General features: G+C 41.6%; 1 protein-coding gene across 2 annotated transcripts in view; it reads left to right on the forward strand.

The window, feature by feature from the left end:
* Positions 1–20,906, forward strand: part of clic5b (chloride intracellular channel 5b) — a 43,002-nt gene extending 22,096 nt beyond the window's left edge. Inside the window, exons 1-6 of one of the 2 annotated variants that reach the window (XM_060916100.1) lie at positions 12,675–12,734; positions 17,851–17,960; positions 18,104–18,229; positions 20,097–20,203; positions 20,413–20,594; positions 20,742–20,906. In XM_060916100.1, the coding sequence (XP_060772083.1) occupies positions 12,675–12,734; positions 17,851–17,960; positions 18,104–18,229; positions 20,097–20,203; positions 20,413–20,594; positions 20,742–20,906 (750 nt within the window). Of the gene's footprint in view, positions 1–12,674; positions 12,735–17,850; positions 17,961–18,103; positions 18,230–20,096; positions 20,204–20,412; positions 20,595–20,741 lie in introns of those variants that run through there. The other variant, XM_060916099.1, reaches the window with a different exon arrangement.
* Positions 20,907–27,211: the final 6,305 nt, after the last annotated feature.

The following is a 27,211-nucleotide window of genomic DNA, read 5'->3' on the forward strand; positions in this document are numbered from 1 at the left end:
TACCTGGCTAACTGCAGGAAGCAGTTAGCTGCACAGCTAATGTAGCCATTGCAAGGCTAACGTGGCACCAATTTTAAAACTCTGCAAAACATAAGCTCATAAGTTACAGTCAATTTCCAGACTAAACTCAGTTTAACAGAGCATGCTGCATGCTTTTTGGTTTTGTAGCGCAAAGTACCTGGCTAACTGCAGGAAGCGGTTAGCTGCACAGCTAATGTAGCCATTGCAAAGCTAACGCACCGATTTTAAAACACGGCAAAACGACTTAACAGTTATACACTTACTTGTTCGGTGTTTGTGGCTGATGCGGCAGGGATGCTTGGTACAGACCCAGGCTTCAGTGACAGTTGATGTGCAAAACCTGCCCTGTACTGTCCCAAGTTGTGGAAACATTCATCAGGAAAATGCTTCCGACAAACATACACCGTCTTAGGTAGACTCGACGGCGTATTATTGGAGTAAATAAAATTAAGCCACTGCGTCTTCAGGGGCTCTCCCTTCGGCAGTAAAAACAGACTCTTTTCTGTGTTGTCACATCCATGTACAGCGCAATTTCCATGTTTGGTGGCAACTTTTGAGCTGGGCAGGCAATCCATACAGTGGGTGGGAATCCAGAGGGGGTGTGTGGGGATCATCTCCCTTGCTGACGTCGGCAAGGGAAGAGCTTCTCAACGCGCCGTTTTGACGCGCCATTCTCAAATATTGGGCATAGTTTGGTTTACACATTATGAAATTTCTAGCCACTGGGGTGACTTAAGAAGGTCAGAGGAACTCATTTTAACGTTAAAAAACCTCAGAAAGTGAAAATTTCATGCCATGGGACCTTTAATATACTTTACAGTAGATTATTAGATTCTAATAGAATAGATGAGCCAAAATAATTGGGGATCTTTTTTAATGGGCCCTGACTCATTACAAGTATGAATAGGTGGTCCTTGAAGTAGAAAAGGTTGAGAACCCCTGGTTTAATGCAGAAAATTAATTTCACTGTGCTTGAGTGTACATGCGACAAATAAAGGCTTCTTCTTCTCTACTGTTCCAAATGTTTTCATATTTGGGTTTAAATCAGAAGTGGGCATGGTCTAGACCAGAAGTGGTTTTTTTTTTTTTGTATCTAGACCCTACTATTATGCTCCTAGAACACTGAAAATGGCTGCAGTGACAATGAAGTCATTGACCAAATAATAATAATAATAATAATAATAATAATAAGTTCAATTTATATAACGCCTTTCACAAACTCAAGGACACTTTACACAGGAGTTACACACACAAAAAAAAAATGACAAATTGCAGTTTTTCATGTACATTGAAACTCACATGTTAACCAGACGATCACATTAATGTTAAAACGCCGTCCTCAATCTACATCACATTATCACTACAGCAGGTGAGAAGCCCCTGCCCCCAAAGAAAACCCAGGGGGGCCTGCTTGTAACAGCAAGGGACTGGCCATTACTGGTTGATCTTGGGAGGCAGTTGAGATTCCCGGACATTATTGCAGCAACAACACTCCAGCCAGACATGGTCTTGATGTCAGGGGCAAGCAAACAGGTGGTGCTGCTTGAGCTAACTGTCCCCTGGGAAGATCGGATGGAGGAGGCTCAAGAACGAAAGAAGGCCAAGTACGCTGACCTGATGGAGGTGTCGGAGGAACGGGTGGAAGGCCCGCTGTGAGCCTATTGAAGTGGGCTGCAGGGGCTTTGCAGGCCAGTCTCTACATCGGGTCCTGGGACTCCTAGGGATCTGCGGACTGCACAGGCGAAAGAGCCATGAAGAACATCATGGAAGCTGCTGAAATGGCTTCACGTTGGCTCTGGTTGAGAAGGGGGGATGAGTGGTGTAGTGCACCTGGACACAAGTCGGGCGGGGCCTGATCACCCCTGGCTGGGCCACCTGGGTGAGGGTGTCTGATGTCAGACCCGAAACACCCAGTGACCCCGGGCACATCACTGAAGATGTGTCCAGGTTGCACCATAAGGTGTATCTCAGTACAGTAGCAGTTCATTCACAGATATTGCCAGTATCAAAGTTCAGTAATGTGTGGAATTTTACTGCCTGAAACACCTTACAGTGCAATGTCGGTATTCTTCCTGTCGTGAAAGCTGTTCATCCTGTACATTTACAGTATTCTACAACATTTAAAAAGCAACAAATAGTAAAGCTGTTTTGCCCAACGTCAGGAATTCAGGTGACAGATGGATGTAAAAGCTGAAAGAAAGTTTATTCAGGCAAACGAATCCATATTTTAAGGCAAAAGGCAGACTCGAAAACAGGTAACAGTCAGGCGAGGAACAAACATGGTATCAGAGGCAAGGAGCAAAAATCCAAAGTACAAAGAAAGTCATGTCCCAACAGCCAGCCGCTGTGTCCGGGGATCAGGTCGTCGAGGCCCCTGCCTTCGACTGCCACCCAATCCACATTGCACCAAACCCCAACTGCTACCTCTGTGGGTGGTGAACCCACAGGAGGTCGGGCCCACGTCACTTCTTCGGGCTGAGCCCGGCCGGGCCCCATGGGCAAAGGCCCGGCCACCAAGCGCTCGCATACGAGCCCCAACCCCGGGCCTGGCTCCAGGGTGGGGCCCCGGCTGCGTCCTACCGGGCGACGTCACGGTCCTGGATTTTTTCTCCATAGGGGGTTTTTGGTGAACTGCTCTTGGTCTGGCCTGTCACCTAGGACCTGTCTGCCTTGGGAAACCCTACCAGGGGCATAATGCCCCCGACAACATAGCTCCTAGGATCATTCAAGCACACAAACCCCTCCACCACAATAAGGTGGCAGTTCTAGGAGGGGAATCAGCACCTCCAAGTCCGAGGCCATGGTTCTCGACCGGAAAAGGGTGGCTTGCCCTCTCCAGGTTGGTGGAGAAGTCCTGCCTCAAGTGGAGGAGTTTAAGTATCTCGGGATCTTGTTCACGAGTGAGGGAAGGATGGAGCGTGAGATCGACAGGCGGATCGGTGCAGCCTCCGCAGTGATGCGGTCGCTTTACCGGTCCGTCGTGGTGAAGAAGGAGCTGAGCCAAAAGGCGAAGCTCTCAATTTACCGGTCGATCTACGTTCCGACTCTCACCTATGGTCATGAGCTTTGGGTAATGACAGAAAGAACAAGATCGCGGATACAAGCGGCTGAAATGAGTTTCCTTCGCAGGGTGGCTGGGCGCTCCCTTAGAGATAGGGTGAGAAGCACAGTCACTCGGGAGGAGCTCGGAGTAGAGCCGCTGCTCCTCCACATCGAGAGGAACCAGCTGAGGTGGCTCGGGCATCTTTTTCGGATGCCTCCTGGACGCCTCCCTGGGGAGGTGTTCCAGGCATGTCCCCCCGGGAGGAGGCCCCGGGGAAGACCCAGGACACGCTGGAGGGATTATGTCTCTCGGCTGGCCTGGGAACGCCTTGGTGTTCTTTCCGAGGAGCTGGCCGAGGTGTCTGGGGAAAGGGAAGTTTGGGCTTCCATGCTTAAACTGCTGCCTCCGCGACCCAGTCCCGGATAAGCGGAAGAAGACGAGACGAGACGAGACGAGAGACGAGACGAGACAAAGAAAGTCAAACCAGATAAGCAATCCCATTAACAAATAACTTGATAAAACCACACTAAGAGTCCTTTTATAGTGTGTTGTGGTGATTGTGAACAGGTGAGTGCAAGTAGTAATCAGGAGACTGTAAGCGGTGAAGTGCAGGATGGATGTTGTAGTCTGAAGTGGCCATATTTGAAGGTCATTGTGAATTCTGGGAGGTGGAGTCTTGAGTGGTGCAGATGTGCCAATTAATTAATCAGGATACAGTAAGAAGGATTTAAGTATCCTTTCTTGATATTTGAAAAGCCTGATTTTGAGGAAACATAATCCACAGAATAAGCACCATAAATCTATCTGGCTTTATGGATAATTTCATATTTAATATGTACATGTAAAGGATATTACACACTGGCGTGAAGATATGAAGTTTATCTTTGAGTGGTGAATCTATAAATCATGAGTGAGTGACATGAACAAGTGAAATATTTTTCAACACGAGAAGATAAACTTCATATCTTCACACCACCATGTAATATTCTTTATACAACCCCGATTCCAAAAAAGTTGGGACAAAGTACAAATTGTAAATAAAAAGGGAATGCAATAATTTACAAATCTCAAAAACTGATATTGTATTCACAATAGAACATAGACAACATATCAAATGTTGAAAGTGAGACATTTTGAAATTTCATGCCAAATATTGGCTCATTTGAAATTTCATGACAGCAACACATCTCAAAAAAGTTGGGACAGGGGCAATAAGAGGCTGGAGAAGTTAAAGGTACAAAAAAGGAACAGCTGGAGGACCAAATTGCAACTCATTAGGTCAATTGGCAATAGGTCATTAACATGACTGGGTATAAAAAGAGCATCTTGGAGTGGCAGCGGCTCTCAGAAGTAAAGATGGGAATAGGATCACCAATCCCCCTAATTCTGTGCCGACAAATAGTGGAGCAATATCAGAAAGGAGTTCGACAGTGTAAAATTGCAAAGAGTTTGAACATATCATCATCTACAGTGCATAATATCATCAAAAGATTCAGAGAATCTGGAAGAATCTCTGTGCGTAAGGGTCAAGGCCAGAAAGCCATACCAGGTGCCCGTGATCTTCGGGCCCTTAGACAGCACTGCATCACATACAGGCATGCTTCTGTATTGGAAATCACAAAATGGGCTCAGGAATATTTCCAGAGAACATTATCTGTGAACACAATTCACCGTGCCATCCGCCGTTGCCAGCTAAAACTCTATAGTTCAAAGAAGAAGCCGTATCTAAACATGATCCAGAAGCGCAGACGTCTTCTCTGGGCCAAGGCTCATTTAAAATGGACTGTGGCAAAGTGGAAAACTGTTCTGTGGTCAGACGAATCAAAATTTGAAGTTCTTTATGGAAATCAGGGACGCCGTGTCATTCGGACTAAAGAGGAGAAGGACGACCCAAGTTGTTATCAGCGCTCAGTTCAGAAGCCTGCATCTCTGATGGTATGGGGTTGCATTAGTGCGTGTGGCATGGGCAGCTTACACATCTGGAAAGACACCATCAATGCTGAAAGGTATATCCAGGTTCTAGAGCAACATATGCTCCCATCCAGACGACGTCTCTTTCAGGGAAGACCTTGCATTTTCCAACATGACAATGCCAAACCACATACTGCATCAATTACAGCATCATGGCTGCGTAGAAGAAGGGTCCGGGTACTGAACTGGCCAGCCTGCAGTCCAGATCTTTCACCCATAGAAAACATTTGGCGCATCATAAAATGGAAGATACAACAAAAAAGACCTAAGACAGTTGAGCAACTAGAATCCTACATTAGACAAGAATGGGTTAACATTCCTATCCCTAAACTTGAGCAACTTGTCTCCTCAGTCCCCAGACGTTTACAGACTGTCGTAAAGAGAAAAGGGGATGTCTCACAGTGGTAAACATGGCCTTGTCCCAACTTTTTTGAGATGTGTTGTTGTCATGAAATTTAAAATCACCTAATTTTTCTCTTTAAATGATAAATTTTCTCAGTTTAAACATTTGATATGTCATCTATGTTCTATTCTGAATAAAATATGGAATTTTGAAACTTCCACATCATTGCATTCCGTTTTTATTTACAATTTGTACTTTGTCCCAACTTTTTTGGAATCGGGGTTGTATTATATGGACATGTCTACAAAAAATACGCAAGTTAATCAAAATCATTTTACTTTTAAACCAGTTTGCCATTTTGACAATGCGCAACTAGTCAACAGGAAAACTTTAGGAGTGATGTCATCAGAGTGAAATATCAGGAATTATTATACATACAGAACACTTTTTCCATGGAATAAAAACATGTATTCTATTCCTTTCTAATGGGTTTATTGATGGCATGCAATATTGTTATCATATTGCTTATCTTCCATGTATTACGCCACTCTACCCAATAGAGAATGAGTGTACAATATTTTTATAATATTGCACATTGTTAAAACAACACAGTGTCACACGTGAAGATACAATGACAAAACTTTTCCGTTGTGCATGCACACAATCATTTCTTTGTTGGCCGGACGAGAGAGAGAAGACGGGGTTAATTCAGTGCTCGGTTTAAGCACTAAATAAACAAACTGAAACTAAAGACACGCTGAACACTCGAAAGGCTACCAAAACTTCATTATATATTCTTCACGCAAATTTACAAGAGAAAAACATACTAACGGACATCAAAAAACTGGAAAAGAGACACGTTGGATATGTAAAACTTCTGCGCTAGTGAGTGACTGTGACAGTTTGTTCACAAACATGACCGCGAGGTTTGCTTCAATAAAAGCTGAAGATTTAAAGAGAAAGACGTGCTGAACACCCGAAAGGCTACCAACACTTCCCTGGATATTCTTCAGGTATTTAATTTTCCACATGAAATGTATGGAAAAACTGGAAAAGAGACACGTCAGAGATCTAAAACTTCCATACTCGCGAATGACTGTAACAGTTTGTAAACAAAAATGTCCGTGAGGTTTGCTTCATTCAAAGTGGAAGATTTAAAGAGAAAGACGTATTGAACACACAAAAAGCTGCAAAAACTTCACTGGATATTCCTCACGCATATTTACAAGAGAAAAACATACCAACGGACATCGAAAAACTGGGAAAGAGAACAATAGCGGAAATATAAAGTTCTACTTGGAGGTGAGGAAAAGTGACGGAGACTTTTACAAGAGGACTTCACTCGTGGACTTCACTCAGCAAAGCCCTTTTGTTTTGAACAACTGCAATGTAATAATTAACTACGACCAAAAGTAAATTTGAACTTGAACTGTCAATCTGTATATCACTTGTATATAAGTTGGGTTGTTGTTCAGGCTTTTTGGACTTATACCATTTTTACTATTAGAACTTTGACTTTGTACAGCACATTGGATTGACAAAACATTGAATTACATTCGATCAGAATCAGCATTCAATATTGGTAAGTTACACCCCTGTTCTTAACTTTTTGTAAAGTCTATAAATGTTCCATTGAATGTGTACACAGTGGTGCTTGAAAGTTTGTGAACCCTTTAGAATTTTCTATATTTCTGCAAAAATATGACCTAAAACATCATTGGTTTTTCACACAAGTCCTAAAAGTAGATAAAGAGAACCCAGTTAAACAAATGAGACAAAAATATTATACTTGGTCATTTATTTATTGAGGAAAATGATCCAATATTACATATCTGTGAGTGGCAAAAGTATGTGAAGCTCTAGGATTAGCAGTTAATTTGAAGGTGAAATTAGAGTCAGGTGTTTTCAATCAATGGGATGACAATCAGGTGTGAGTGGGCACCCTGTTTTATTTAAAGAATAGGGATCTATCAAAGTCTGATCTTCACAACACATGTTTGTGGAAGTGTATCATGGCACGAACAAAGGAGATTTCTGAGGTCCTCAGAAAAAGCGTTGTTGATGCTCCTCAGGCTGGAAAAGGTTACTAAACCATCTCTAAAGAGTTTGGACTCCACCAATCCACAGTCAGACAGATTGTGTACAAATGGAGGAAATTCAAGACCATTGTTACCCTCCCCAGGAGTGGTCGACCAATAAAGATCACTCCAAGAGCAAGGTGTGTAATAGTCGGCGAGGTCACAAAGGACCCCAGGGTAACTTCTAAGCAACTGAAGGCCTCTCTCACATTGGCTAATGTTAATGTTCATGAGTCCACCATCAGGAGAACACTGAACAACAATGGTGTGCATGGCAGGGTTGCAAGGAGAAAGCCATTGCTCTCCAAAAAGAACATTGCTGTTTGTCTGCAGTTTGCTAAAGATCACGTGGATGAGCCAGAAGGCTATTGGAAAAATGTTTTGTGGACGGAGGAGACCAAAATAGAACTTTTTGGTTTAAATGAGAAGTGTTTTGTTTGGAGAAAGGAAAACACTGCATTCCAGCATAAGAACCTTATCCCATCTGTGAAACATGGTGGTGGTGGTGGTAGTATCATGGTTTGGGCCTGTTTTGCTACATCTGGGCCAGGACAGCTTGCTATCACTGATGGAACAATGAATTCTGAATTTTAACAGCAAATTTTAAAGGAAAATGTCAGGACATCTGTCCATGAACTGAATGAAGGTGGGTCATGCAGCAAGACAATGACCCTAAGCACACAAGTTGTTCTACCAAAGAATGGTTAAAGAAGAATAAAGTTAATGGTTTGGAATGGCCAAGTCAAAGTCCTGACCTTAATCCAATCGAAATGTTGTGGAAGGACCTGAAGCGAGCAGTTCATGTGAGGAAACCCACCAACATCCCAGAGTTGAAGCTGTTCTGTACAGAGGAGTGGGCTAAAAATCCTCCAAGCCGGTGTGCAGGACTGATCAACAGTTACCGGAAACGTTTAGTTGCAGTTATTGCTGCACAAGGGGGTCACCCCAGATACTGAAAGCAAAGGTTCACATACTTTTGCCACTCACAGATATGTAATACTGATCATTTCCCTCAATAAATAAATGACCAAGTATAATATTTTTGTTTCATTTGTTTAACTGGGTTCTCTTTATCTACTTTTAGGACTTGTGTGAAAATCTGATGATGTTTTAGGTCATATTTATGCAGAAATATAGAAAATTCTAAAGGGTTCACAAACTTTCAAGCACCACTGTATATAATAATAATATTAATAATATTGGCTGGCTTTTTTCATGGTATATCAGATATATTCTATTCAGCTACTCATCTTCAACTTGTTCAATATCATGCTAGCTGAGTGGTATATATCTGATAGACCACTCAAAGCCAGCTAATATTATTTAATTATTATCCATACAGGACACTTTTTCCATGGAATAAAAACATGTATTCTATTCCCTTCTAGCAGGTTTCATTCATTTGGTTCAATAGCATGCAATATTTTTAGCATGTCGCTTATCCTCTGTGTATTATGACACTCTACCCAATGGAGAATGAGTATGCAATATTGTTACGATGTTGCATGTTGTCAAGACAACATGACGTCACATGTCAGAGCACAAATATCCAATGAGAAACTTTTCTGCTGCGCATGCACACAATCATTTCTGTGTTTGCCAGGAAAGAGAAAGACGTGTTGAACACCCGAAAGGCTACCAAAACTTCGTTAGATATTCTTCATGCATATTTACAAGAGAAAACATACCAATGGACATTGAAAAACTGGAAAAGAGACATGTCAGAGACGTAAAATTTCCGCGCTAGTGAGCGACTGTGACAATTTGTAAACAAACATAGTCGCCAGGTTGCTTCACTAAATACAGAAGATTTTGAGAGAATTTTGGTTGCCAGGCCGCTCCAGTGTGTGTAGTTGTCGATGTTGATTTTAAAAGTAACTAAGTAAATTACACAGGGAAATGAATACTTAAGTATGAGTGAAAAATACAGTGGCAAGAGTGTTTGGAAGAAGAGTCTGGAGACAGAAATCTTAGTTTCTTGGTCATTAACCTGTGCTGCTTGCTCTCAATAGCACTGGCTTGACCATTTTATTAACATTCACTAACACTACTGATGAATGCTACATGGCTGGAAGGTGACTACACTGCCACGCTAACAGTTGTGGGTAAGCTAGCATGGGTCTTCGAGTATGCTGATATGAAGATAGTGTGTATGCATAATTATAATATTGGCTGCCTTTTTTCATGGTATATCAGATATATTCCATTCAGCTAGCATGATACTGAACTTGTCTTCGACTCATTCAGTATCATGCTAGCTGAAAGGAATATATTTAATATGCCACTCAAAGCGGCGGCACGGTGGTGTAGTGGTTAGCACGGTTGCCTCACAGCAAGAAGGTCCGGGTTCGAGCCCCGTGGCCGGCGAGGGCCTTTCTGTGTGGAGTTTGCATGTTCTCCCCGTGTCCGCGTGGGTTTCCTCCAGGTGCTCCGGTTTCCCCCACAGTCCAAAGACATGCAGGTTAGGTTAACTGGTGACTCTAAATTGACCGTAGGTGTGAATGTGAGTGTGAATGGTTGTCTGTGTCTATGTGTCAGCCCTGTGATGACCTGGCGACTTGTCCAGGGTGTACCCCGCCTTTCGCCCGTAGTCAGCTGGGATAGGCTCCAGCTTGCCTGCGACCCTGTAGAACAGGATAAAGCGGCGAGAGATGATGAGATACCACTCAAAGCCAGCCAATATTATTTAAATGTGTCACTCAGATCTGCACTGTATTTTGTATGAAAAAATGTGAGGTTTTTCAACATGAAAAGATAAACTTCATATCTTCAACCAAAGTATTATCCTGTTCTACAGGGCCACAGGCAAGCTGGAGCCTATCCCAGCTGACTATGGGTGAGAGGCGGGGTACACCCTGGACAAGTCGCCAGATTATCGCAGGGCTGACACGTAGAGACAAACAACCATTCACACTCCCATTCACACCTACAGTCAATTTAGAGCCACCAATTAGCCAAACCTGCATGTCTTTGGACTGTGGGGGAAACCGGAGCACCCGGAGGAAACCCACACAGACATGGGGAGAACATGCAAACTCCACACAGAAAGGCCCTCACCAGCCGTTGGGCTCGAACCCAGGACCCGCTTGCTGTGAGGCGACAGCGCTAACCACTACACCACCGTGCCGCCCCAACCAACGTATTATTTTCTTTTTTATTATATAGACACATTCACAAACAAAAAGTACCCAAATTTATCAAAGCAATTCATTGATTTCCTCATGAGTGACATATAGAGATTTATGTCACGGTTTTGGTTCTCCATGTATCGGATGTAGCTCGTACACGCAGCGCAGATAAATACTCGCCGTAACTTAGTCTTGCTCATGCTCACGTTCGCATTTTTGCTCACACTCTGTTCTTCGACTTTGTTTACACTTTTGGATTACCATTTTTGCCTGCCATTTTTGGGACCTCTCGTTGCGACCTTGGCTTTGGACTTTGTTTACGTTTTTGGGTTACGACTTTGCTTGCTGTTTTTTGGGACTTAACGCTATCTTCCGGGAAATCACTAAATTGGAATTAGACTGTGCTGCTGCGCCTGTCACCTGCCCGCCCGCCTCACGAATCAACTCCTCAGGCACCGTACGCTTCCTCTCATTTCCCGTAGTTGCACATTGGGTCCTATCTGTTTCCGTGGCCTTTGGGTCATGACAACTACAGTAAGAGAAGAAAAGACGTTATGTTGTGAAGGAAAGGAAACGCAGGACCAAACTAATAAATATTGGCGGTCAACGAGCACCTTGGTCTGATCAGCTGTTCATTTAGCGACTGAATGATGTAACTGTCAGTGCACGGTCAAGGTAAACCTATAGGTGGTAGTAATGCAACACTGGATGTCAGCTGCCATAAAACCCTAAAGATGAAGAAGACGACGACTAAGGTAAACCTGCGCATGCGCACACGGACTTCCTCTGTCTTCTTGACTGAACAAAGCGAGCGATTTCATGCACATTATTTGCTAGGGAATCCCCTTAAATTAAATAACTTCCCAGCCACAGAATGTCCTGTTTTTTTTTTAAATATTACAGAAATAAGCATGTATCACAATGACCAAATTTCAGAGGGATCTAAATTTCACCGATTTTATGAAATCGAAAGGCCATCTACTTTTAACAACAACAGTGATTGTGATTGCAAACTGGTGATTTCGATGAGTAATAAGGTGACTGTGAGCAGGAGTAGGAGATCATGTGATGAAGTTGCTGGTTGAGGATCATGGGAGTTGCAGGTATAATATTTACTAGTTACAGACAGAAGAACAACATCAGTAACCTGATATACTGTTTGTCCAAAGTGTGTTGGTATTCAAAAGAGTGTATGTAGTAGAAACTAGAAATCACAGTTGATTAAATTAACCCGGGATTAACAGACGTATTGCTAGGATATATATATATATATATATATATATTTTTAACCTGTTCTATGTTGACTACTCTATACAGACTTTTTGATAAAACCCTGAAAGACTAGTCTGGTGCTAAAACCAAATGCTAAATCATCAAATATTTAAACAGGAATCTTGTTCCCCTGTGCTTCCAAGGCTGATCAAATATAACCTATCGCTGAAAGTCAGAGTGTTGCGTGTGTCCAGTTGTATTAAATATTGATGAAGCCAATTCCTCTGCTTTTGGTTACTGGGCCATGACTGAATGTTGTGTGTTCGAAAGTACCATACGTTGTACAAAAAAGCAGTCTGAAAAAATTCCTAGAAAGTTCCTAGAACTCCAGGAATAATGGCAGGATACATTCTCTGGTAATATATAATAATATATAGTGTTCTTTTAGTGGTGATCTTTCAAACCGTTTTATGTATGAAGCGCTTTTGTAATCCGTCATCCACTTAAGAGATGTTTGAGATTTCCAGAACTTAACTGCTATCAAAACCTTCTCGAAAGCATTATATTGGTCTCTCAGGATGTGCTCCAGATGTCCTTATTTCTCCCAGCTGCTGCTGGACCCAGGTGCATGACATGCGGTGAATCAGGGCCAGAGCTCCTCCCCTGGCAAAGCTGCACACCTTTTCCCATCGCTGTCTTCTCTGCATTCCTGTTTGGGTGAGAGAGAAGCTGATCATACTTGGTGAAGAGCACAGAAGGTTACTGGAGTACAGCAGTAGCACTGTTAGGGCTGCTTGGACAAAGTGGGAAGATGTAAAGGACAAGTCTTAGGATTACTCTTTTGGACTGAATTTAGATCAAGATAAACTTTCTGTACAATGTCCGATCTAACATCAAAAGGAGCAGGCCGGGAACCTGAGCTTGAATTGTTTGTCAAGGTAAGAGAAACAAGGGTCATGGACAAATGAAGGAAGATTGGTTTAAAAAAAAAAAGTTTTCATCCATGGTAATGTTATTCTTCTGCTCCCGCATCTATGTAATGCAATAGTTGCTCTAGAGTTACAGCAGTTGCACGTCAATGCATGAAGAATCCATTTAGATTTTTAACTATAGACAGTAATTAGTATCGTTGTATATATTTAAATGCCTGTTTTATTTATATATATATATATATATATATATATATATATATATATATATATATATATATATATATATAGTGTGTGTGTGTGTGTGTGTGTTGATGAGCTCTAATCTACCCACAGTGAAGATTAAAGCTTGTGATGTAACAGCTCCTTAGAGAGAGGAGCAGCTGGAGAAGCAAACAACTAATGAGGTGCTGATGCAGAGGAAACAGTTTTTTACTTGCAGTGGCCTCAGCAAGACACACATGCACGCACGCACACACACAACTGAAACACCAGAATGTTCATGTTCCCGCATAAGTGTTTTAAAGTCAAATGGAACGTGTCTGACTTTTACAAACTGTACCTTCTCCCAGATGCATCACAGGATCCGTGATAACAAAAGACCTCCTCCCTTATCAAAGCTGCACACCTATTTCTCATCTCATCTCATCTCATCATCTGTAGCTGCTTTATCCTGTTCTACAGGGTCGCAGGCAAGCTGGAGCCTATCCCAGCTGACTACGGGCGAAAGGTGGGGTACACCCTGGACAAGTCGCCAGGTCATCACAGGGCTGACACATAGACACAGACAACCATTCACACTCACATTCACACCTACGGTCAATTTAGAGTCACCAGTTAACCTAACCTGCATGTCTTTGGACTGTGGGGGAAACCGGAGCACCCACACCTATTTCTCTCCGTCTCGATTGAGCTGTTGTTGGTTTCACAGCAAGCTGCAATACGATTTGATATTTTATGTATTGCTCTTTTCCAGGATGAGAAGATATTTTTGCACACTGTCTTACATCGCTTGTTGTACAGCTGGATGTGTTTGCTTTGATTCATTTTGTTCAACAGTGTGGACTTGGTGCATGACAGAGTCACATGAAATTCAAATTATGGCGGCGGCACGGTGGTGTAGTGGTTAGCACTGTTGCTTCACAGCAAGAAGGTTCTGGGTTCAAGCCCAGCGGCCGATGATGGCCTTTCTGTGTGGAGTTTGCATGTTCTCCCCGTGTCTGCATGGGTTTCCTCCGGGTGCTCCGGTTTCCCCGACAGTCCAAAGACCTGCAGGTTAGGTTAATTGGTGGCTCTAAATTGCCGTAGGTATGAATGTGGGTGTGAATCGTTGTTTGTCTCTATGTGTCAGCCCTGTGATGATCTGGCGACTTGTCCAGGGTGTACCCCGCCTCTCGCCCATAGTCAGGTGGGATAGGCTCCAGCTTGCCCGCGACCCTGCACAGGATAAGCACTTGTGGATAATGGATGGATGGCTAGTAGAGAAGGAAGTTGAAGTATGCTGTATTCTTTTTGTTGGTCTGGGTCACATAGTAGACTTCCCATAGCAAGTCCAGTGCTACTCATGCAGCCATGTTTAGACGCCAGATCTCTCTTGCAAAAAGACAGTCCTGGAGAGTATCTGTGTGATCACTAGGCTGTGCTTCCATTTGTTCCTTATGCAAGATGTATAAGTGTATTAGACATTAGTATTGGGTGGCACGGTGGTGTAGTGGTTAGCACTGTCGCCTCACAGCAAGAAGGTCCTGGGTTCGAGCCCCGTGGCCGGCGAGGGCCTTTCTGTGCGGAGTTTGCATGTTCTCCCCGTGTCCGCGTGGGTTTCCTCCGGGTGCTCCGGTTTCCCCCACAGTCCAAAGACATGCAGGTTAGGTTAACTGGTGACTCTAAATTGACCGTAGGTGTGAATGTGAGTGTGAATGGTTGTCTGTGTCTATGTGTCAGCCCTGTGATGACCTGGCGACTTGTCCAGGGTGTACCCCGCCTTTCGCCCGTAGTCAGCTGGGATAGGCTCCAGCTTGCCTGCGACCCTGTAGAAGGATAAAGCGGCTAGAGATAATGAGATGAGATGAGACATTAGTATTAGTCTGCAAAGATCCTAGATCTTTTCATACGAAATGACTATTATACATGATGTCTATAATACAATATCATGACCATCATAGAATAATAAAAAATGTCAAGCCACGTCAAGTCAAGTTTATTTGTATTGCGCTTTTAACAGCAGACATTGTCGCAAAGCAGCTTAACAGAAAATTAAAGGCTTTAAACATCTGAGCTAATTTTATCCCTAATGTATCCCTGATGAGCAAGCCTGTGGCGATGGTGGCAAGGAAAAACTCCCTCAGACGACACGAGGAAGAAACTTCGAAAGGAACCAGACTCAAAAAGGAACCCATCCTCATTTGGGTGATAACAGAGAGCGTGATTATAAATAACTCGCAAAACTGTTCATGACAACTGCAGTCCTAGAGTTAGCAAGTCAACTGTAGTCCTCAGCCATAAAAGCATTACTGTAAGTGTCCAGAGTGTCTTCCAAGTGTGGCTTTCAACTGTCCCTATGGGGCCGTCCTCCACAGGAGCGATGTGACAGGAGACTCCAGCCAGACGTAGGGCATCAGGATGGATCAGGCAGGTCCGAGTAGCAGAAAGCATCACTGGTGTCTCAGGATTGACATGTGACTTAACAGACAGAGAGAAACAGACATAGGGAAGAGACGAGAGAGAGAGAGAGAGAGAGAGAGAGAGAGAGAATTAATATGTTTACCTGTTTTATACATTCTTAACCTGCATCCAAAATGGTAGCCTACAAACCTATCAGTGCATTAGGAACATTCTGTATGGTTTGAACACTAACTCTTGCAGTGCATTGTGGGATCTATTTTGGTGTTTGCTGCATATTCTATATTAGTATACTATAACTTCCCAAAACAGTGGACTGTAAAGTGAGCATTGCGCCATTTCATACATACTGTTAAAGAATTTCCCAAGGTCAATTTGGATGGTTAAGGGTTCTGGCTTGCTAAATATATTCTAGAACCCTTTTCTAGAAAGGAAACCCTCGATTGTGCTAAGCCTTTATGGCTCCAGATGGATTTTTCAGTTGAGCGTTTTCCTGATATTCTTAAAGCTAGACGGCCTTTTGATTTCATAAAATCGGTGAAATTTAGTTCCCTCTGAAATTTGGTTATTGTGATATACGTTTATTTCTGTAATATCTCACAAAACCCAGGCTGGGAAGTTATTTAATTTGAGGGGATTCCCTAGCAAATAATGTGCATGAAATTGCTCGCTTCGCACAGTCAAGCAGACAGAGGAAGTCCATGTGCGCATGCGCAGGTTTACCTTCTTCTTCTTTTGGGTTTTACAGCAGTTGGCATCCACAGTGTTGCATTACTGCTATCTACAGGTTTACCTTGGCCGTGCACTGACAGTTCCATCATTGTCGTTAAACAAACAGCTGATCACACAGAGGTGCTCGCTGACCGCAGATATTTATTAGTTTGGTCCTGCGTTTCCTTTCCTTCACAACATAATGTCTTTTCTTCTCACTTTCCGTTACTGTAGTTGGTCTTTCCTGTTTTGTTCGCACACTCAAGTCCTCCATTTTTCTCTCCTGTTTCAAATATGTCTGCGCTCGCTTCGCGCAGTCAAGCAGACAGAGGAAGTCCGTGTGCACATGCACAGGTTTACCTTTGTGCATTCTGTCGCTAAACGAACAGCTGATCACATCGAGGTGCTCACTGAGCGCCGTTATTTATTAGTTTGGTCCTGTGTTTTCTTTCCTTTGCAATATAATGTCTTTTCTTTTCACTTTCCCTTACTGTAGTTGGTCTTCCACGTTTCATTCGCACACTCACGTCCACCATTTTTCTCTCCTGTTTCAAATTTGTATCCTACAAAAAGCCTTGCGTGAACAGGGAAAGCCCACCACGTGACGCATGACGTAGTATCTTGAATTGGGTCATGGTGAAGCAGGAAAAAATAGCGGAGAATTTAGGGCCACATGGCCTTAAATTCATTAACTGTTCTATTTAAAAAAAAACTAATAAAATTGGGAGTCTGTGATTCGAATTTAGTAGCTTTCAGTCCACTAAACAAAAGTAACTGGGTGTCAGGGAAAATTCTTTTTATGACCTACAGTTGAAAAATCTGAAAGGCAGTCTAGCTTTAAATTGTATCTCTGCATAGTTTTCTGTAGTTCTTGGGTTATATTAGCTCCTTATTTCACAGCAATACTTTGGATCTTTTAGATCTCATCTCATTATCTCTAGCCGCTTTATCCTTCTACAGGTTTGCAGGCAAGCTGGAGCCTATCCCAGCTGACTAGGGGCGAAAGGCGGGGTACACCCTGGACAAGTCGCCAGGTCATCGCAGGGCTGACACGTAGAGACAAACAACCATTCACACTCACATTCACACCTACGGTCAATTTAGAGTCACCAGTTAACCTAACCTGCACGTCTTTGGACTGTGGGGGAAACCGGAGCACCCGGAGGAAACCCACGCGGACACGGGGAGAACATGCAAACTCCACACAGAAAGGCCCTCGCCAGCCACGGGGCTCGAACCCAGACCTTCTTGCTGTGAGGCGACAGCGCTAACCACTACACCACCGTGCTGCCCCGGATCTTTTAGATATTGACATAAATTAAATATATATTCTAAGAAGAAATATCACTTCGTTGCCATTTTAAATTTCATGCTTAATGCCAGATTTTGCTAATTCATTTGAGACGGAAATGTTTAGCTTCAATGGGCTTTATTATGAATATGAAACTGTTTTTCCTCCATACCAACAGTTTCTGTTTGAACAGCCTAAATATGAGAGATGTAATGAGTCCTACAGAGGGTGCTGTTGTACTTTATTGTTTTGCCTGCAGTTTTCTTGTTCACCAGATTAAAAGCAGAGATGTTTCATTTGAAGCAACCTGGGAAATCTCAAACTACAGTGTGTTTTATTAACCTTTGCTGATCTTTGATATTCATGGCCTGTTTGTGGTTTCAGAAAAGTATTTACGATAAAAGTGGCTTGTCTGTTGGAGTTTAGGAAAGTCTGTGGTCACTAAGGAAAGGAGTTAAGGCTGTGTCATGAGAGAGTCATTTCTCAGTGTTGTGTGGTCTGCAGGCTGGGAGTGATGGGGAGAGCATCGGGAATTGCCCCTTCTCTCAACGCCTCTTCATGATCCTCTGGCTCAAAGGGGTTGTCTTCAACGTCACCACTGTGGACCTGAAGAGGTGAAAATCAAGCTTATACAACTTACCAATTTAGAGTGTTTAAAATAACACACATATACACATACACACACATCTGATTTTCAGTTTCTGGTGACCTTTTTCTAACATTTTTTTTGTCATATCATATCTAATATTTTGTTCAGGAAACCAGCTGATCTGCACAATCTGGCTCCGGGCACACACCCTCCTTTTCTCACATACAACGGTGAGGTCAAGACAGACATCAACAAAATTGAGGAGTTTTTAGAAGAAGTGTTAGCACCACCAAAGTAAGTCACTGGATGTTTAGATTTATATTCTTTGGTAAAATATTGAAGCGTGTTTGAGGGGGATCTTGGGTTTAAAGCTATACTGCCTTTCAGATTTTTCATGTTTAGGTCTCATTCATCTCATCTCATCATCTCTAGCCGCTTTATCCTGTTCTACAGGGTCGCAGGCAAGCTGGAGCCTATCCCAGCTGACTACGGGCGAAAGGCGGGGTACAACCTGGACAAGTCGCCAGGTCATGTTTAGGTCATAAAAATAATTTTCCCCGGCACCCAATTATTTTTGTTTAGTGGACTGAAAGCTACCGAATATGAATCACAGACTTCCAATTTTATTATGTTTTAAAAATAGAACAATTAATGAATTTAAGGCCACATGGCGGTTAGCGCTGTCGCCTCACAGCAAGAAGGTCCGGGTTCGAGCCCCATGGCCGGCGAGGGCCTTTCTGTGCGGAGTTTGCATGTTCTCCCCGTGTCCGCGTGGGTTTCCTCCGGGTGCTCCGGTTTCCCCCGCAGTCCAAAGACATGTAGGTTAGGTTAACTGGTGACTCTAAATTGACCGTAGGTGTGAATGTGAGTGTGAATGGTTGTCTGTGTCTATGTGTCAGCCCTGTGATGACCTGGCGACTTGTCCAGGGTGTACCCCGCCTTTCGCCCGTAGTCAGCTGGGATAGGCTCCAGCTTGCCTGCGACCCTGTAGAACAGGATAAAGCGGCTAGAGATAATGAGATGAGATGAGGCCACATGGCCCTAAATTCTCTGCTATTTTTTCCTGCTTCACCATGACCCAATTCAAGATACTACATTATGCATCACGTGGTGGGCTTTCCCCGTTCACGCAAGGCTTTTTGTAGGATACAAATTTGAAACAGGAGAGAAAAATGGTGGACGTGAATGTGCGAATGAAACGTGGAAGACCAACTACAGTAAGGGAAAGTGAAAAGAAAAGACATTATATTGCAAAGGAAAGGAAACACAGGACCAAACTAATAAATAACAGCGCTCAGCGAGCACCTCGATGTGATCAGCTGTTCGTTTAGCGACAGAATGCACAAAGGTAAACCTGTGCATGTGCACACGGACTTCCTCTGTCTGCTTGACTGCGCGAAGCGAGCGATTTCATGCACATTATTTGCTCAGGAATCGCCTCAAATTAAATAACTTCGTAACCATAGAATGGCCTGGCTTTTTTTTTGAGGTATTACAGAAATAAAAAATGACCAAATTTCAGAGGAAACTAAATTTCACTGATTTTATGAAATCGAAAGGCCGTCTAGCTTTAAACAGGCTTGAAACCTTTTGAAAGTTTCATGTATACATAATTATATTATGTATACAGTATTGTTTTGCAGAGCAATGAGGCTGAAATTATGTCCTTAAATAGTCGACAAATTGGTCGTTAACAAGTCATGCTTATTTGAATCATTTTTCTTTGATAGCTGTGTGTTTTTACTGGAATCACCAAAGATAAAATTATTGCCACTTGTAATATCCATCCATCCATCCATCCATCCATCCATCCATCCATCCATCCATCCATCCAGGGTGTCCCAAAAATCTGGATCCAGAAGTAATTACTTATTTAAATGCAGATTGACAGTTTCAGACATGGAACATATTAAATTTCCTATTAGGAAAAATGCCTAATCTAGACTTTTAGGATACATACGCACACACACACACTGTATCACTGTACCTACACATATATAACTCTTTAGCGCTTATTGAAAAACATAAAGCCTTCTGTCTGTAATATTGAACTTTGAGTTTATGTTTTGAAATATGTCAGAAATATTATTAAATGACACAGAGTTGAGATTTGCCCAAAGGAAGTGGAAAATGCTGTATTTCTGTTCTTTGTGTGCCTCAGATACCCAAAGCTGGCAGCCAAGCACAGGGAGTCCAACACAGCAGGGATTGACATATTTGCAAAGTTCTCAGCTTACATCAAAAACCCAAGGCCAGAAGCCAATGGAGGTACCGTAGACATGTCAAACCAGATCACTCGATTTTCTGAATGGATGTAGTATATTATAGATGCTAGTATGCCAAAAGTGCAGTGATATTTAAATATTATATGAATATTGACCTTTCTGCAACTTGAACAGGTATATAAATAATAAATAATTAGATTTTAAACGATGTTTAGTTTTAATTATTTAAGTGTGTAATATGGATTACGGCAGGGCTGGAGAAAAACTTGACAAAGGCCATAAAGAAGCTGGACGACTACCTGAACAGCCCTCTGCCTGATGAGATAGACGCAGACAGCATGGAGGAAGAGAAAAGCTCGAATCGCAAATTCCTGGATGGCAACGAATTCACTCTGGCAGACTGCAACCTCCTGCCAAAACTCCACATAGTCAAGGTGAGCTGCTCACAGCTCTGGACACAAGTATAACAGTGTGACTGCAAATAGCGTGACAGGTTTAAGAATCGAACAATATAAAAAAACGACTTGTGCAAGCTGAGGTTTGACACTTTGATTGCTTTCCCTTGTTTTGGCTCTTCTCAGATTGTTGCCAAGAAGTATCGCAACTACGACATTCCTACTGATTTGACAGGAGTGTGGCGCTACCTGAACAGCGCCTACGTTCGAGACGAGTTCATCAACACCTGTCCTGCAGAAAAAGAGATTGAAATGGCCTACCTGGATGTAGCCAAAAAGCTGGTCAAATAAAGCTTGTGGCACAACTATCAGAGCAGTTATACTTTATAGATGCAGTCAGAAATAGACGGCACTCGTTTTATAGAATTTAGTTTTGTATCATTGAAAACAGATCTTGCAATGAAACCACGCTGGTTAGCCAGAATTCTGTTCTGCAACACAAAATAAAGAAATATGATGACTCGGTGCAGGCCAGGGAAGTCTCATTCCCCTGTAGTGATTGTGTCTAAACTATCTGTCAAGACTAGATGAATAGTTTTCCATGAGTTTTCTTTTTTCCCCCCAGCTATTCACTGAATTTCTATTATTGACATCAGTAGATTTTTATTGTTATTTAATAAAAGATGTTGTCTGATATTACATTTTATTGCGAAAAATAACAAGGATTTATTAATTAGTCGATCCTAGTTGCTAATTTGACAATGATTTTCAGGACTCAAAAATGCTTAATAGGAATACTCAAGCTGTGTGTACAAAGCAGAACAAAACTTTTAATGCAAGAAATGAAAAATTAATAAATAAATATATATATATATATATATATATATATATATATATATATATATATATATATATATATACACACACACACACACACACAAGGGCAAGTCAAAAAGTTCTCAGACAGATGTTATAATTTCAAAAGGTATTCAAAAAAAGGATTACAAAGAAGGAATTCTCCGATGGAAACATCACTTGCAGAAGTGTTTAGACTTAAATGGAGGATAAGTAGAGAAATAGCTTTGTTATTTTCATAAATAAAGATTTTTTTTCAATTTGTCTTCGAACTTTTTGACTTACCTTTGTATATATAATGTAAAATATGTTAGTAATGCCTCTAAATCAGTGAATTAATTGAGATATGTGCATGCGTACATTCCCAGCTCAAATATTAAAGAACTCTGTCATCATTTCAAGTATTTATTTTTATTCAAAAGATGTCCTTTTGTTTTCCGACAGCTTCTTTGTCAAAGTGCATTTTACTGTGTTAACACTTTACCTATCTTTTTGTCAGCTGATTTATGTTTCCAAAAGATTTACTCTCAACCTAAATTATATCTGATTAATTTGTATTTTGAGTTGTGTGGCAAAGAAGATTCATGACATCCCGTAATGCCGTTAAATCACGTAAAGCAGTGCAGTCAGGCTTTTCTCCAGCTCTCCTCCACTCTCAGCTCTGCTGAAATAGCACACAGCTCCACAGACTTGATCGGTCCTCATGGAGCTCACTGCTCTTGTGTGGCTTGGACAAACATTTGATATGAAACGGGAGTATGGCGCCAGAGAGGCCTATCCTGCATGAACCTCTATGAATAAAATAATATTTTTACAGTTCAACTTGCGTTATTTCATTTTCCCTATGCACTATTTTTGCTAATTAATATAATTATATAGGGATTATATTAAAGGAAATGGAACTTATACTGGAATTGAATGATGAGGCTTAATGTGTGTGGTTGAAATATAAAATCTGAACAAAAACTTTGCACAGCGAAGGGGGAAAGACTTGACAATAGGTAAAGCTAAGCAGTGTCACAGATCTGCATTTCATTGTCTCTTAAATACACACACACAAAGAAAAAAAAACATTCAACTGTCTGTTTCATCCTCAGTTTGGAGAGTGATGACCCCAAACAGATTTAAACACTGACTTCCAAGCTATATATCAAAGCTCTCTTGTTCCTCTACTCTATCATTAGGGTGGAAAAAATGTCCAAACCATCTAGATTTTTCCTCAAAAGAGCCTCACTCCAAAGACCTGCGCCCATCAGATTTACAATAGGGAGCAGCACTATTTACCCGAAGCGAGCTCCATCCAGAAATAACAGAGCAGAAAAATAAATGGAGCCAACCATATTTTTCCACACAAGTAAGAAAATATGTCCAGGACTTGTGCCTCACTGCTTAACATAATTAGTTCTTAAACATTCTACGCCTTGGATCTCTGCACTCACATTCAACATTCTCCAAGCAAGATAATATACAGTATGGCATTAATGTCAAACATGTCCTGCGCTCATCCAGGGCTGTAACTCTTATCTGTTTACACAGACGCCAGTGATACACAACTTCCCCGGCTCCATGCTTATGAAGAGACAATCCAGAGAAACTGATTATATCTTGTCCCCTGGTTTATATTAATTGACAGTTTGTGATCCATACACATAACACAATGAGTCTGTGCTGCTCCATCAATGGGAACCAAACGTCTTAAAGTTCAGAGTGTGCACAATTTTATTTCAATTATTTGCATTTTATAATTCCGTGACATACAAGATGGCTACGTGGAAATGGCATGCTTTGTTATCATCGTTATTATTATTTTTTTAAATATAGTCATCGAATTATAGTTATATTTTGCCTTTTTTATTGAACTTCAACTATTTTCATTCTATTTCTGTTTAATGCATTACTTGTGAGCAGTTATTTCAAGGAGTAGTTTCATGATAATCAACTGAGACAGTGCATCTGGTCTATCTACTAAAGTATCACTCAGGTTTGGTGGTAGATAAACAATTCACTGGCACTGGGTGTTGATATTGGCTTTTTACTGTGTGATTGTGTGCCGCCTCTAACTACTGCATTACCACCACAGACTGATTAGTGATGCTGAACATTCTGTAATGCTAATAGTGAGCCATGTATTCGTCAGTTCTGCTTATTATTGTTAATGCAACTGTCTATTAATTTCTCCTTTTCTAGAACAGCATATATTTAACAGTTATTCCACGAAATCGAGTCGTACGTGAGCTGATAGCCGACGAGGCGCTGTAAGCCATGTACGACGAAATTGAGTGGAATAACTGTTTTATTCTATCCACATTCACTGGATTTTGCGAAACAGAGCATTTTTATTTTAATTTTTTGCAAATTCGATAAATAAAAACTTCATACGGGGCGGCACGGTGGTGTAGTGGTTAGCGCTGTCGCCTCACAGCAAGAAGGTCTGGGTTCGAGCCCCGTGGCCGGCGAGGGCCTTTCTGTGCGGAGTTTGCATGTTCTCCCCATGTCTGCGTGGGTTTCCTCCGGGTGCTCCGGTTTCCCCCACAGTCCAAAGACATGCAGGTTAGGTTAACTGGTGACTCTAAATTGACCGTAGGTGTGAATGTGAGTGTGAATGGTTGTCTGTGTCTGTGTGTCAGCCCTGTGATGACCTGGCGACTTGTCCAGGGTGTACCCCGCCTTTCGCCTGTAGTCAGCTGGGATAGGCTCCAGCTTGCCTGCGACCCTGTAGAAGGATAAAGCGGCTAGAGATAATGAGATGAGATGAGATGAAAAACTTCATACAAAATGTCCGACAAAATCATTTCCGCTTAGAATGTAAACAAACCGGCGAAATGACAATATCAATTTGTGAAAATGCTATAATAATAATTCTTGAAAAATAAAAAAGATACGTTCTTACCATCAAATACTTTTATTCCATATTTTGTTGCTTTTTTGTATTATTTGGGGTTTTGTTTTCAAGTAGACTTTTTATTTCATTCTCAGTTGGTTCAGTAACACGCGCCGCCATTTTGATATCATGAGCTGATATCCTAGTTGTAGAGTAGCCAATCAGAACGCACTATTGCTCATATCCAGTGAATGTGGATAGAATAATTAACAGTTATTCCAAGAAATCGAGTCGTACATGAGCTAATAGCCACAGAAGCATGTAACACTGAGTTGGCTATAAGCCATGTATGACGAGATTGAGTGGAATAACTGTTTTGTTCTATCCACATTCACTGGATTTTGAGAAACAGAGCATTTTTATTTTAATTTTTTGCAAATTCGATAAATAAAAACTTCATACAAAATGTCCGACAAAATCATTTACGCTTAGAATGTAAACAAACCAGCGAAATGACAGGAGCAATTTGTGAAAAATGCTATAATAATAATTCTTGAAAAAAAAGATATGTTCTTACCATCAAATAGTTTTATTCCATATTTTGTTGCTTTTTTTTGTATTTTTGGGCGTTTTGTTTTTGAGTAGAAGTTTTATTTCATTCTCAGTTGGTTCAGTAACACAGTCCACCATTTTTTTTTCTTCTTTAGGGTTTTTAGCAGTCTGGTGCCACCGACCGGGCTGGAGAATGGAACAGGCGATATTGGGGGGAAAATATATTCTTTTTGCTATTTCTTTTAAATACTCGATAACAAAGTCATATATCTGACTTGATGCACTCTGCCATTTTGCTTTTCTCTACTCATGGTATATGAGCTGATATCCTAGTAGTAGAGTAACCAGTCAGAGTGCGATTACTCATATACAGTGAAAAGTTTGGACACCCTGACTCATTCATACAGTAGGTTTTCCTGTATTGTGACTATTTTCTACATTGTAGAACAATCCTCAAGACATCAAATCTATGAAATAACATCTGGAACATATGGAATTATGTGGTAAACAACAAAAAATGTTACCAAAAAACTGCTGGAAAAGTTAATAATGGCTAAAACAGAAAGGTGTCAGCGTTAACTTTTTCAGCAGTTTGTGCTACAGTAGCTCTTCTGTGGGATTGGACCATATGGGCTCGCTTTCATTTCCCATGCGAATCAGTGAGCCTTCAACACCTATGACCCTGCTGCCAGTTCATGGGTTGTCCTTCCTTGGACCACTTTTGGCAGGTACTAACTACTGCATGCCAGGAACACCCCACAAGATGTGCCATTTTGGAGATGTTCAGACCCAGTTATTTAGCCATCACAGTTTGGCCCTTGTCAAAGTTGCTCAGATCCTTACACTTGCCCATTTTTCCTGCTTCCAACACATCAACTTCAAGAACTGACTGTTCTCTTGCTGCCTAATATCCCGCTTCTTGACAGGTGCCATTGTAACGAGATAATCAGTGTTATTCACTTCACCTGTCAGTGGTTTTAATGCCATGGCTGATTGAGGTATGTGTATGTCTGTACATATGTATACACAGTCTACTTTACCGATCCTGACCAATCTGTCTCTTTAAGCCAGGAGTCAGCAACACCACCATTTCATCTTATATAGAGAAAATACTAAAGGAAACTGTGCAAATATATTGATGCAATATGTCTTATGTAAGTTTATATTCAATAATATGACCTATAAGTCAGTCTTTTTACTACAGCAGACAGTAATTGGCAGACCAGTCAACTGAAGAAAGGTTCCTGCAAATTTTCTGTAAAATATATTTCAGGCACAATGATTTACATGTGAGGCAGAATACAATGCAAGCACCTATTTGTTAAATTCATGGACCCTGATTTATCTTCATACCCTTTTTTCTTCATGCTGCTAATTTCAAAATATAAAAGCAATTCTTCCATCAACATTTCTCTTTTATCGTCCTTGGAGTTACAGTCTCGAAGATAAAACAGGATATCATTTTTATTAAGACAAGTTGAAGAAACCCAAATCCAGCTTTTCATATGGCAAGAGAGTTTTGGGTGCTTCCTCAGCATGGGCCTAGTTCCTCAAAGTCTGCTGCAGTGTGAGTGACTTGTGGTGGAACTTGATGGGGATTAATGCTATGACAGGCGCACGCCTGCGGCTTAAGTATGGAGCTGACGACCTAACCAGAAGAACTTCTGGCTACAGAATACTTCATTCTGGCGAAATATACACACACTGGACATCAGTGATGCTGAGATGGCACAGAAAGATTCTTTATTTGCACTGAATGCAGATCAAAGAGGTAGGATTTGGATATCGTGCTCAGAGAGTCATGAGGCTTAGCCACAAAGGTGATTGATTAAAACCAGGAACATAAAAGAGATGTTCATTCTTAGTATTTAACCTGGGATGAAATGTGCACCATGACTGACATTTAGGGTTTAATTTGATATTTAAAAATTTTCTTCCTGTTGTGGCAGGATGTGGGCACACAGATCTTTACATTATGTCTGAAACGATTATAATTCTTTTATGACATGACATGGTGCCTGAAAAGGGAGCAAGGACAGTTGAGTCTCTCTCCTCCATCTTACAGCACGCAGTATATCTCTCTACATAAGAGAACAATCTGTAGGTTCTGCACCCAGTCTTGCCCACAGAAGCCATCACAGCTGCATGGCTGTCAAGAAAATTTTCTTTATCATCCAGCTTTATAAATCTCTGCATACTCCCCATGAAATCAAGAATGTTTGATTTTCCAGTCATAAACTATAAAATCTGTCATTAATATAATAACGTGATTTGGGATATTTGGAGACAGAGCCGGAGTCTAAACGAAGAGCAGACATGGGCATCGATGAAACGCTTTGGCACACCCCGATGGCTGCAATTACTTTGTCGTTTTCCAAAACAGAAGATCAGAAATAACTGGCATGGTGTGACCAATCCTGTATGTCAG

Source organism: Neoarius graeffei, chromosome 3, assembly GCF_027579695.1.
Source record: "Neoarius graeffei isolate fNeoGra1 chromosome 3, fNeoGra1.pri, whole genome shotgun sequence".
NCBI lineage: Eukaryota > Metazoa > Chordata > Actinopteri > Siluriformes > Ariidae > Neoarius > Neoarius graeffei.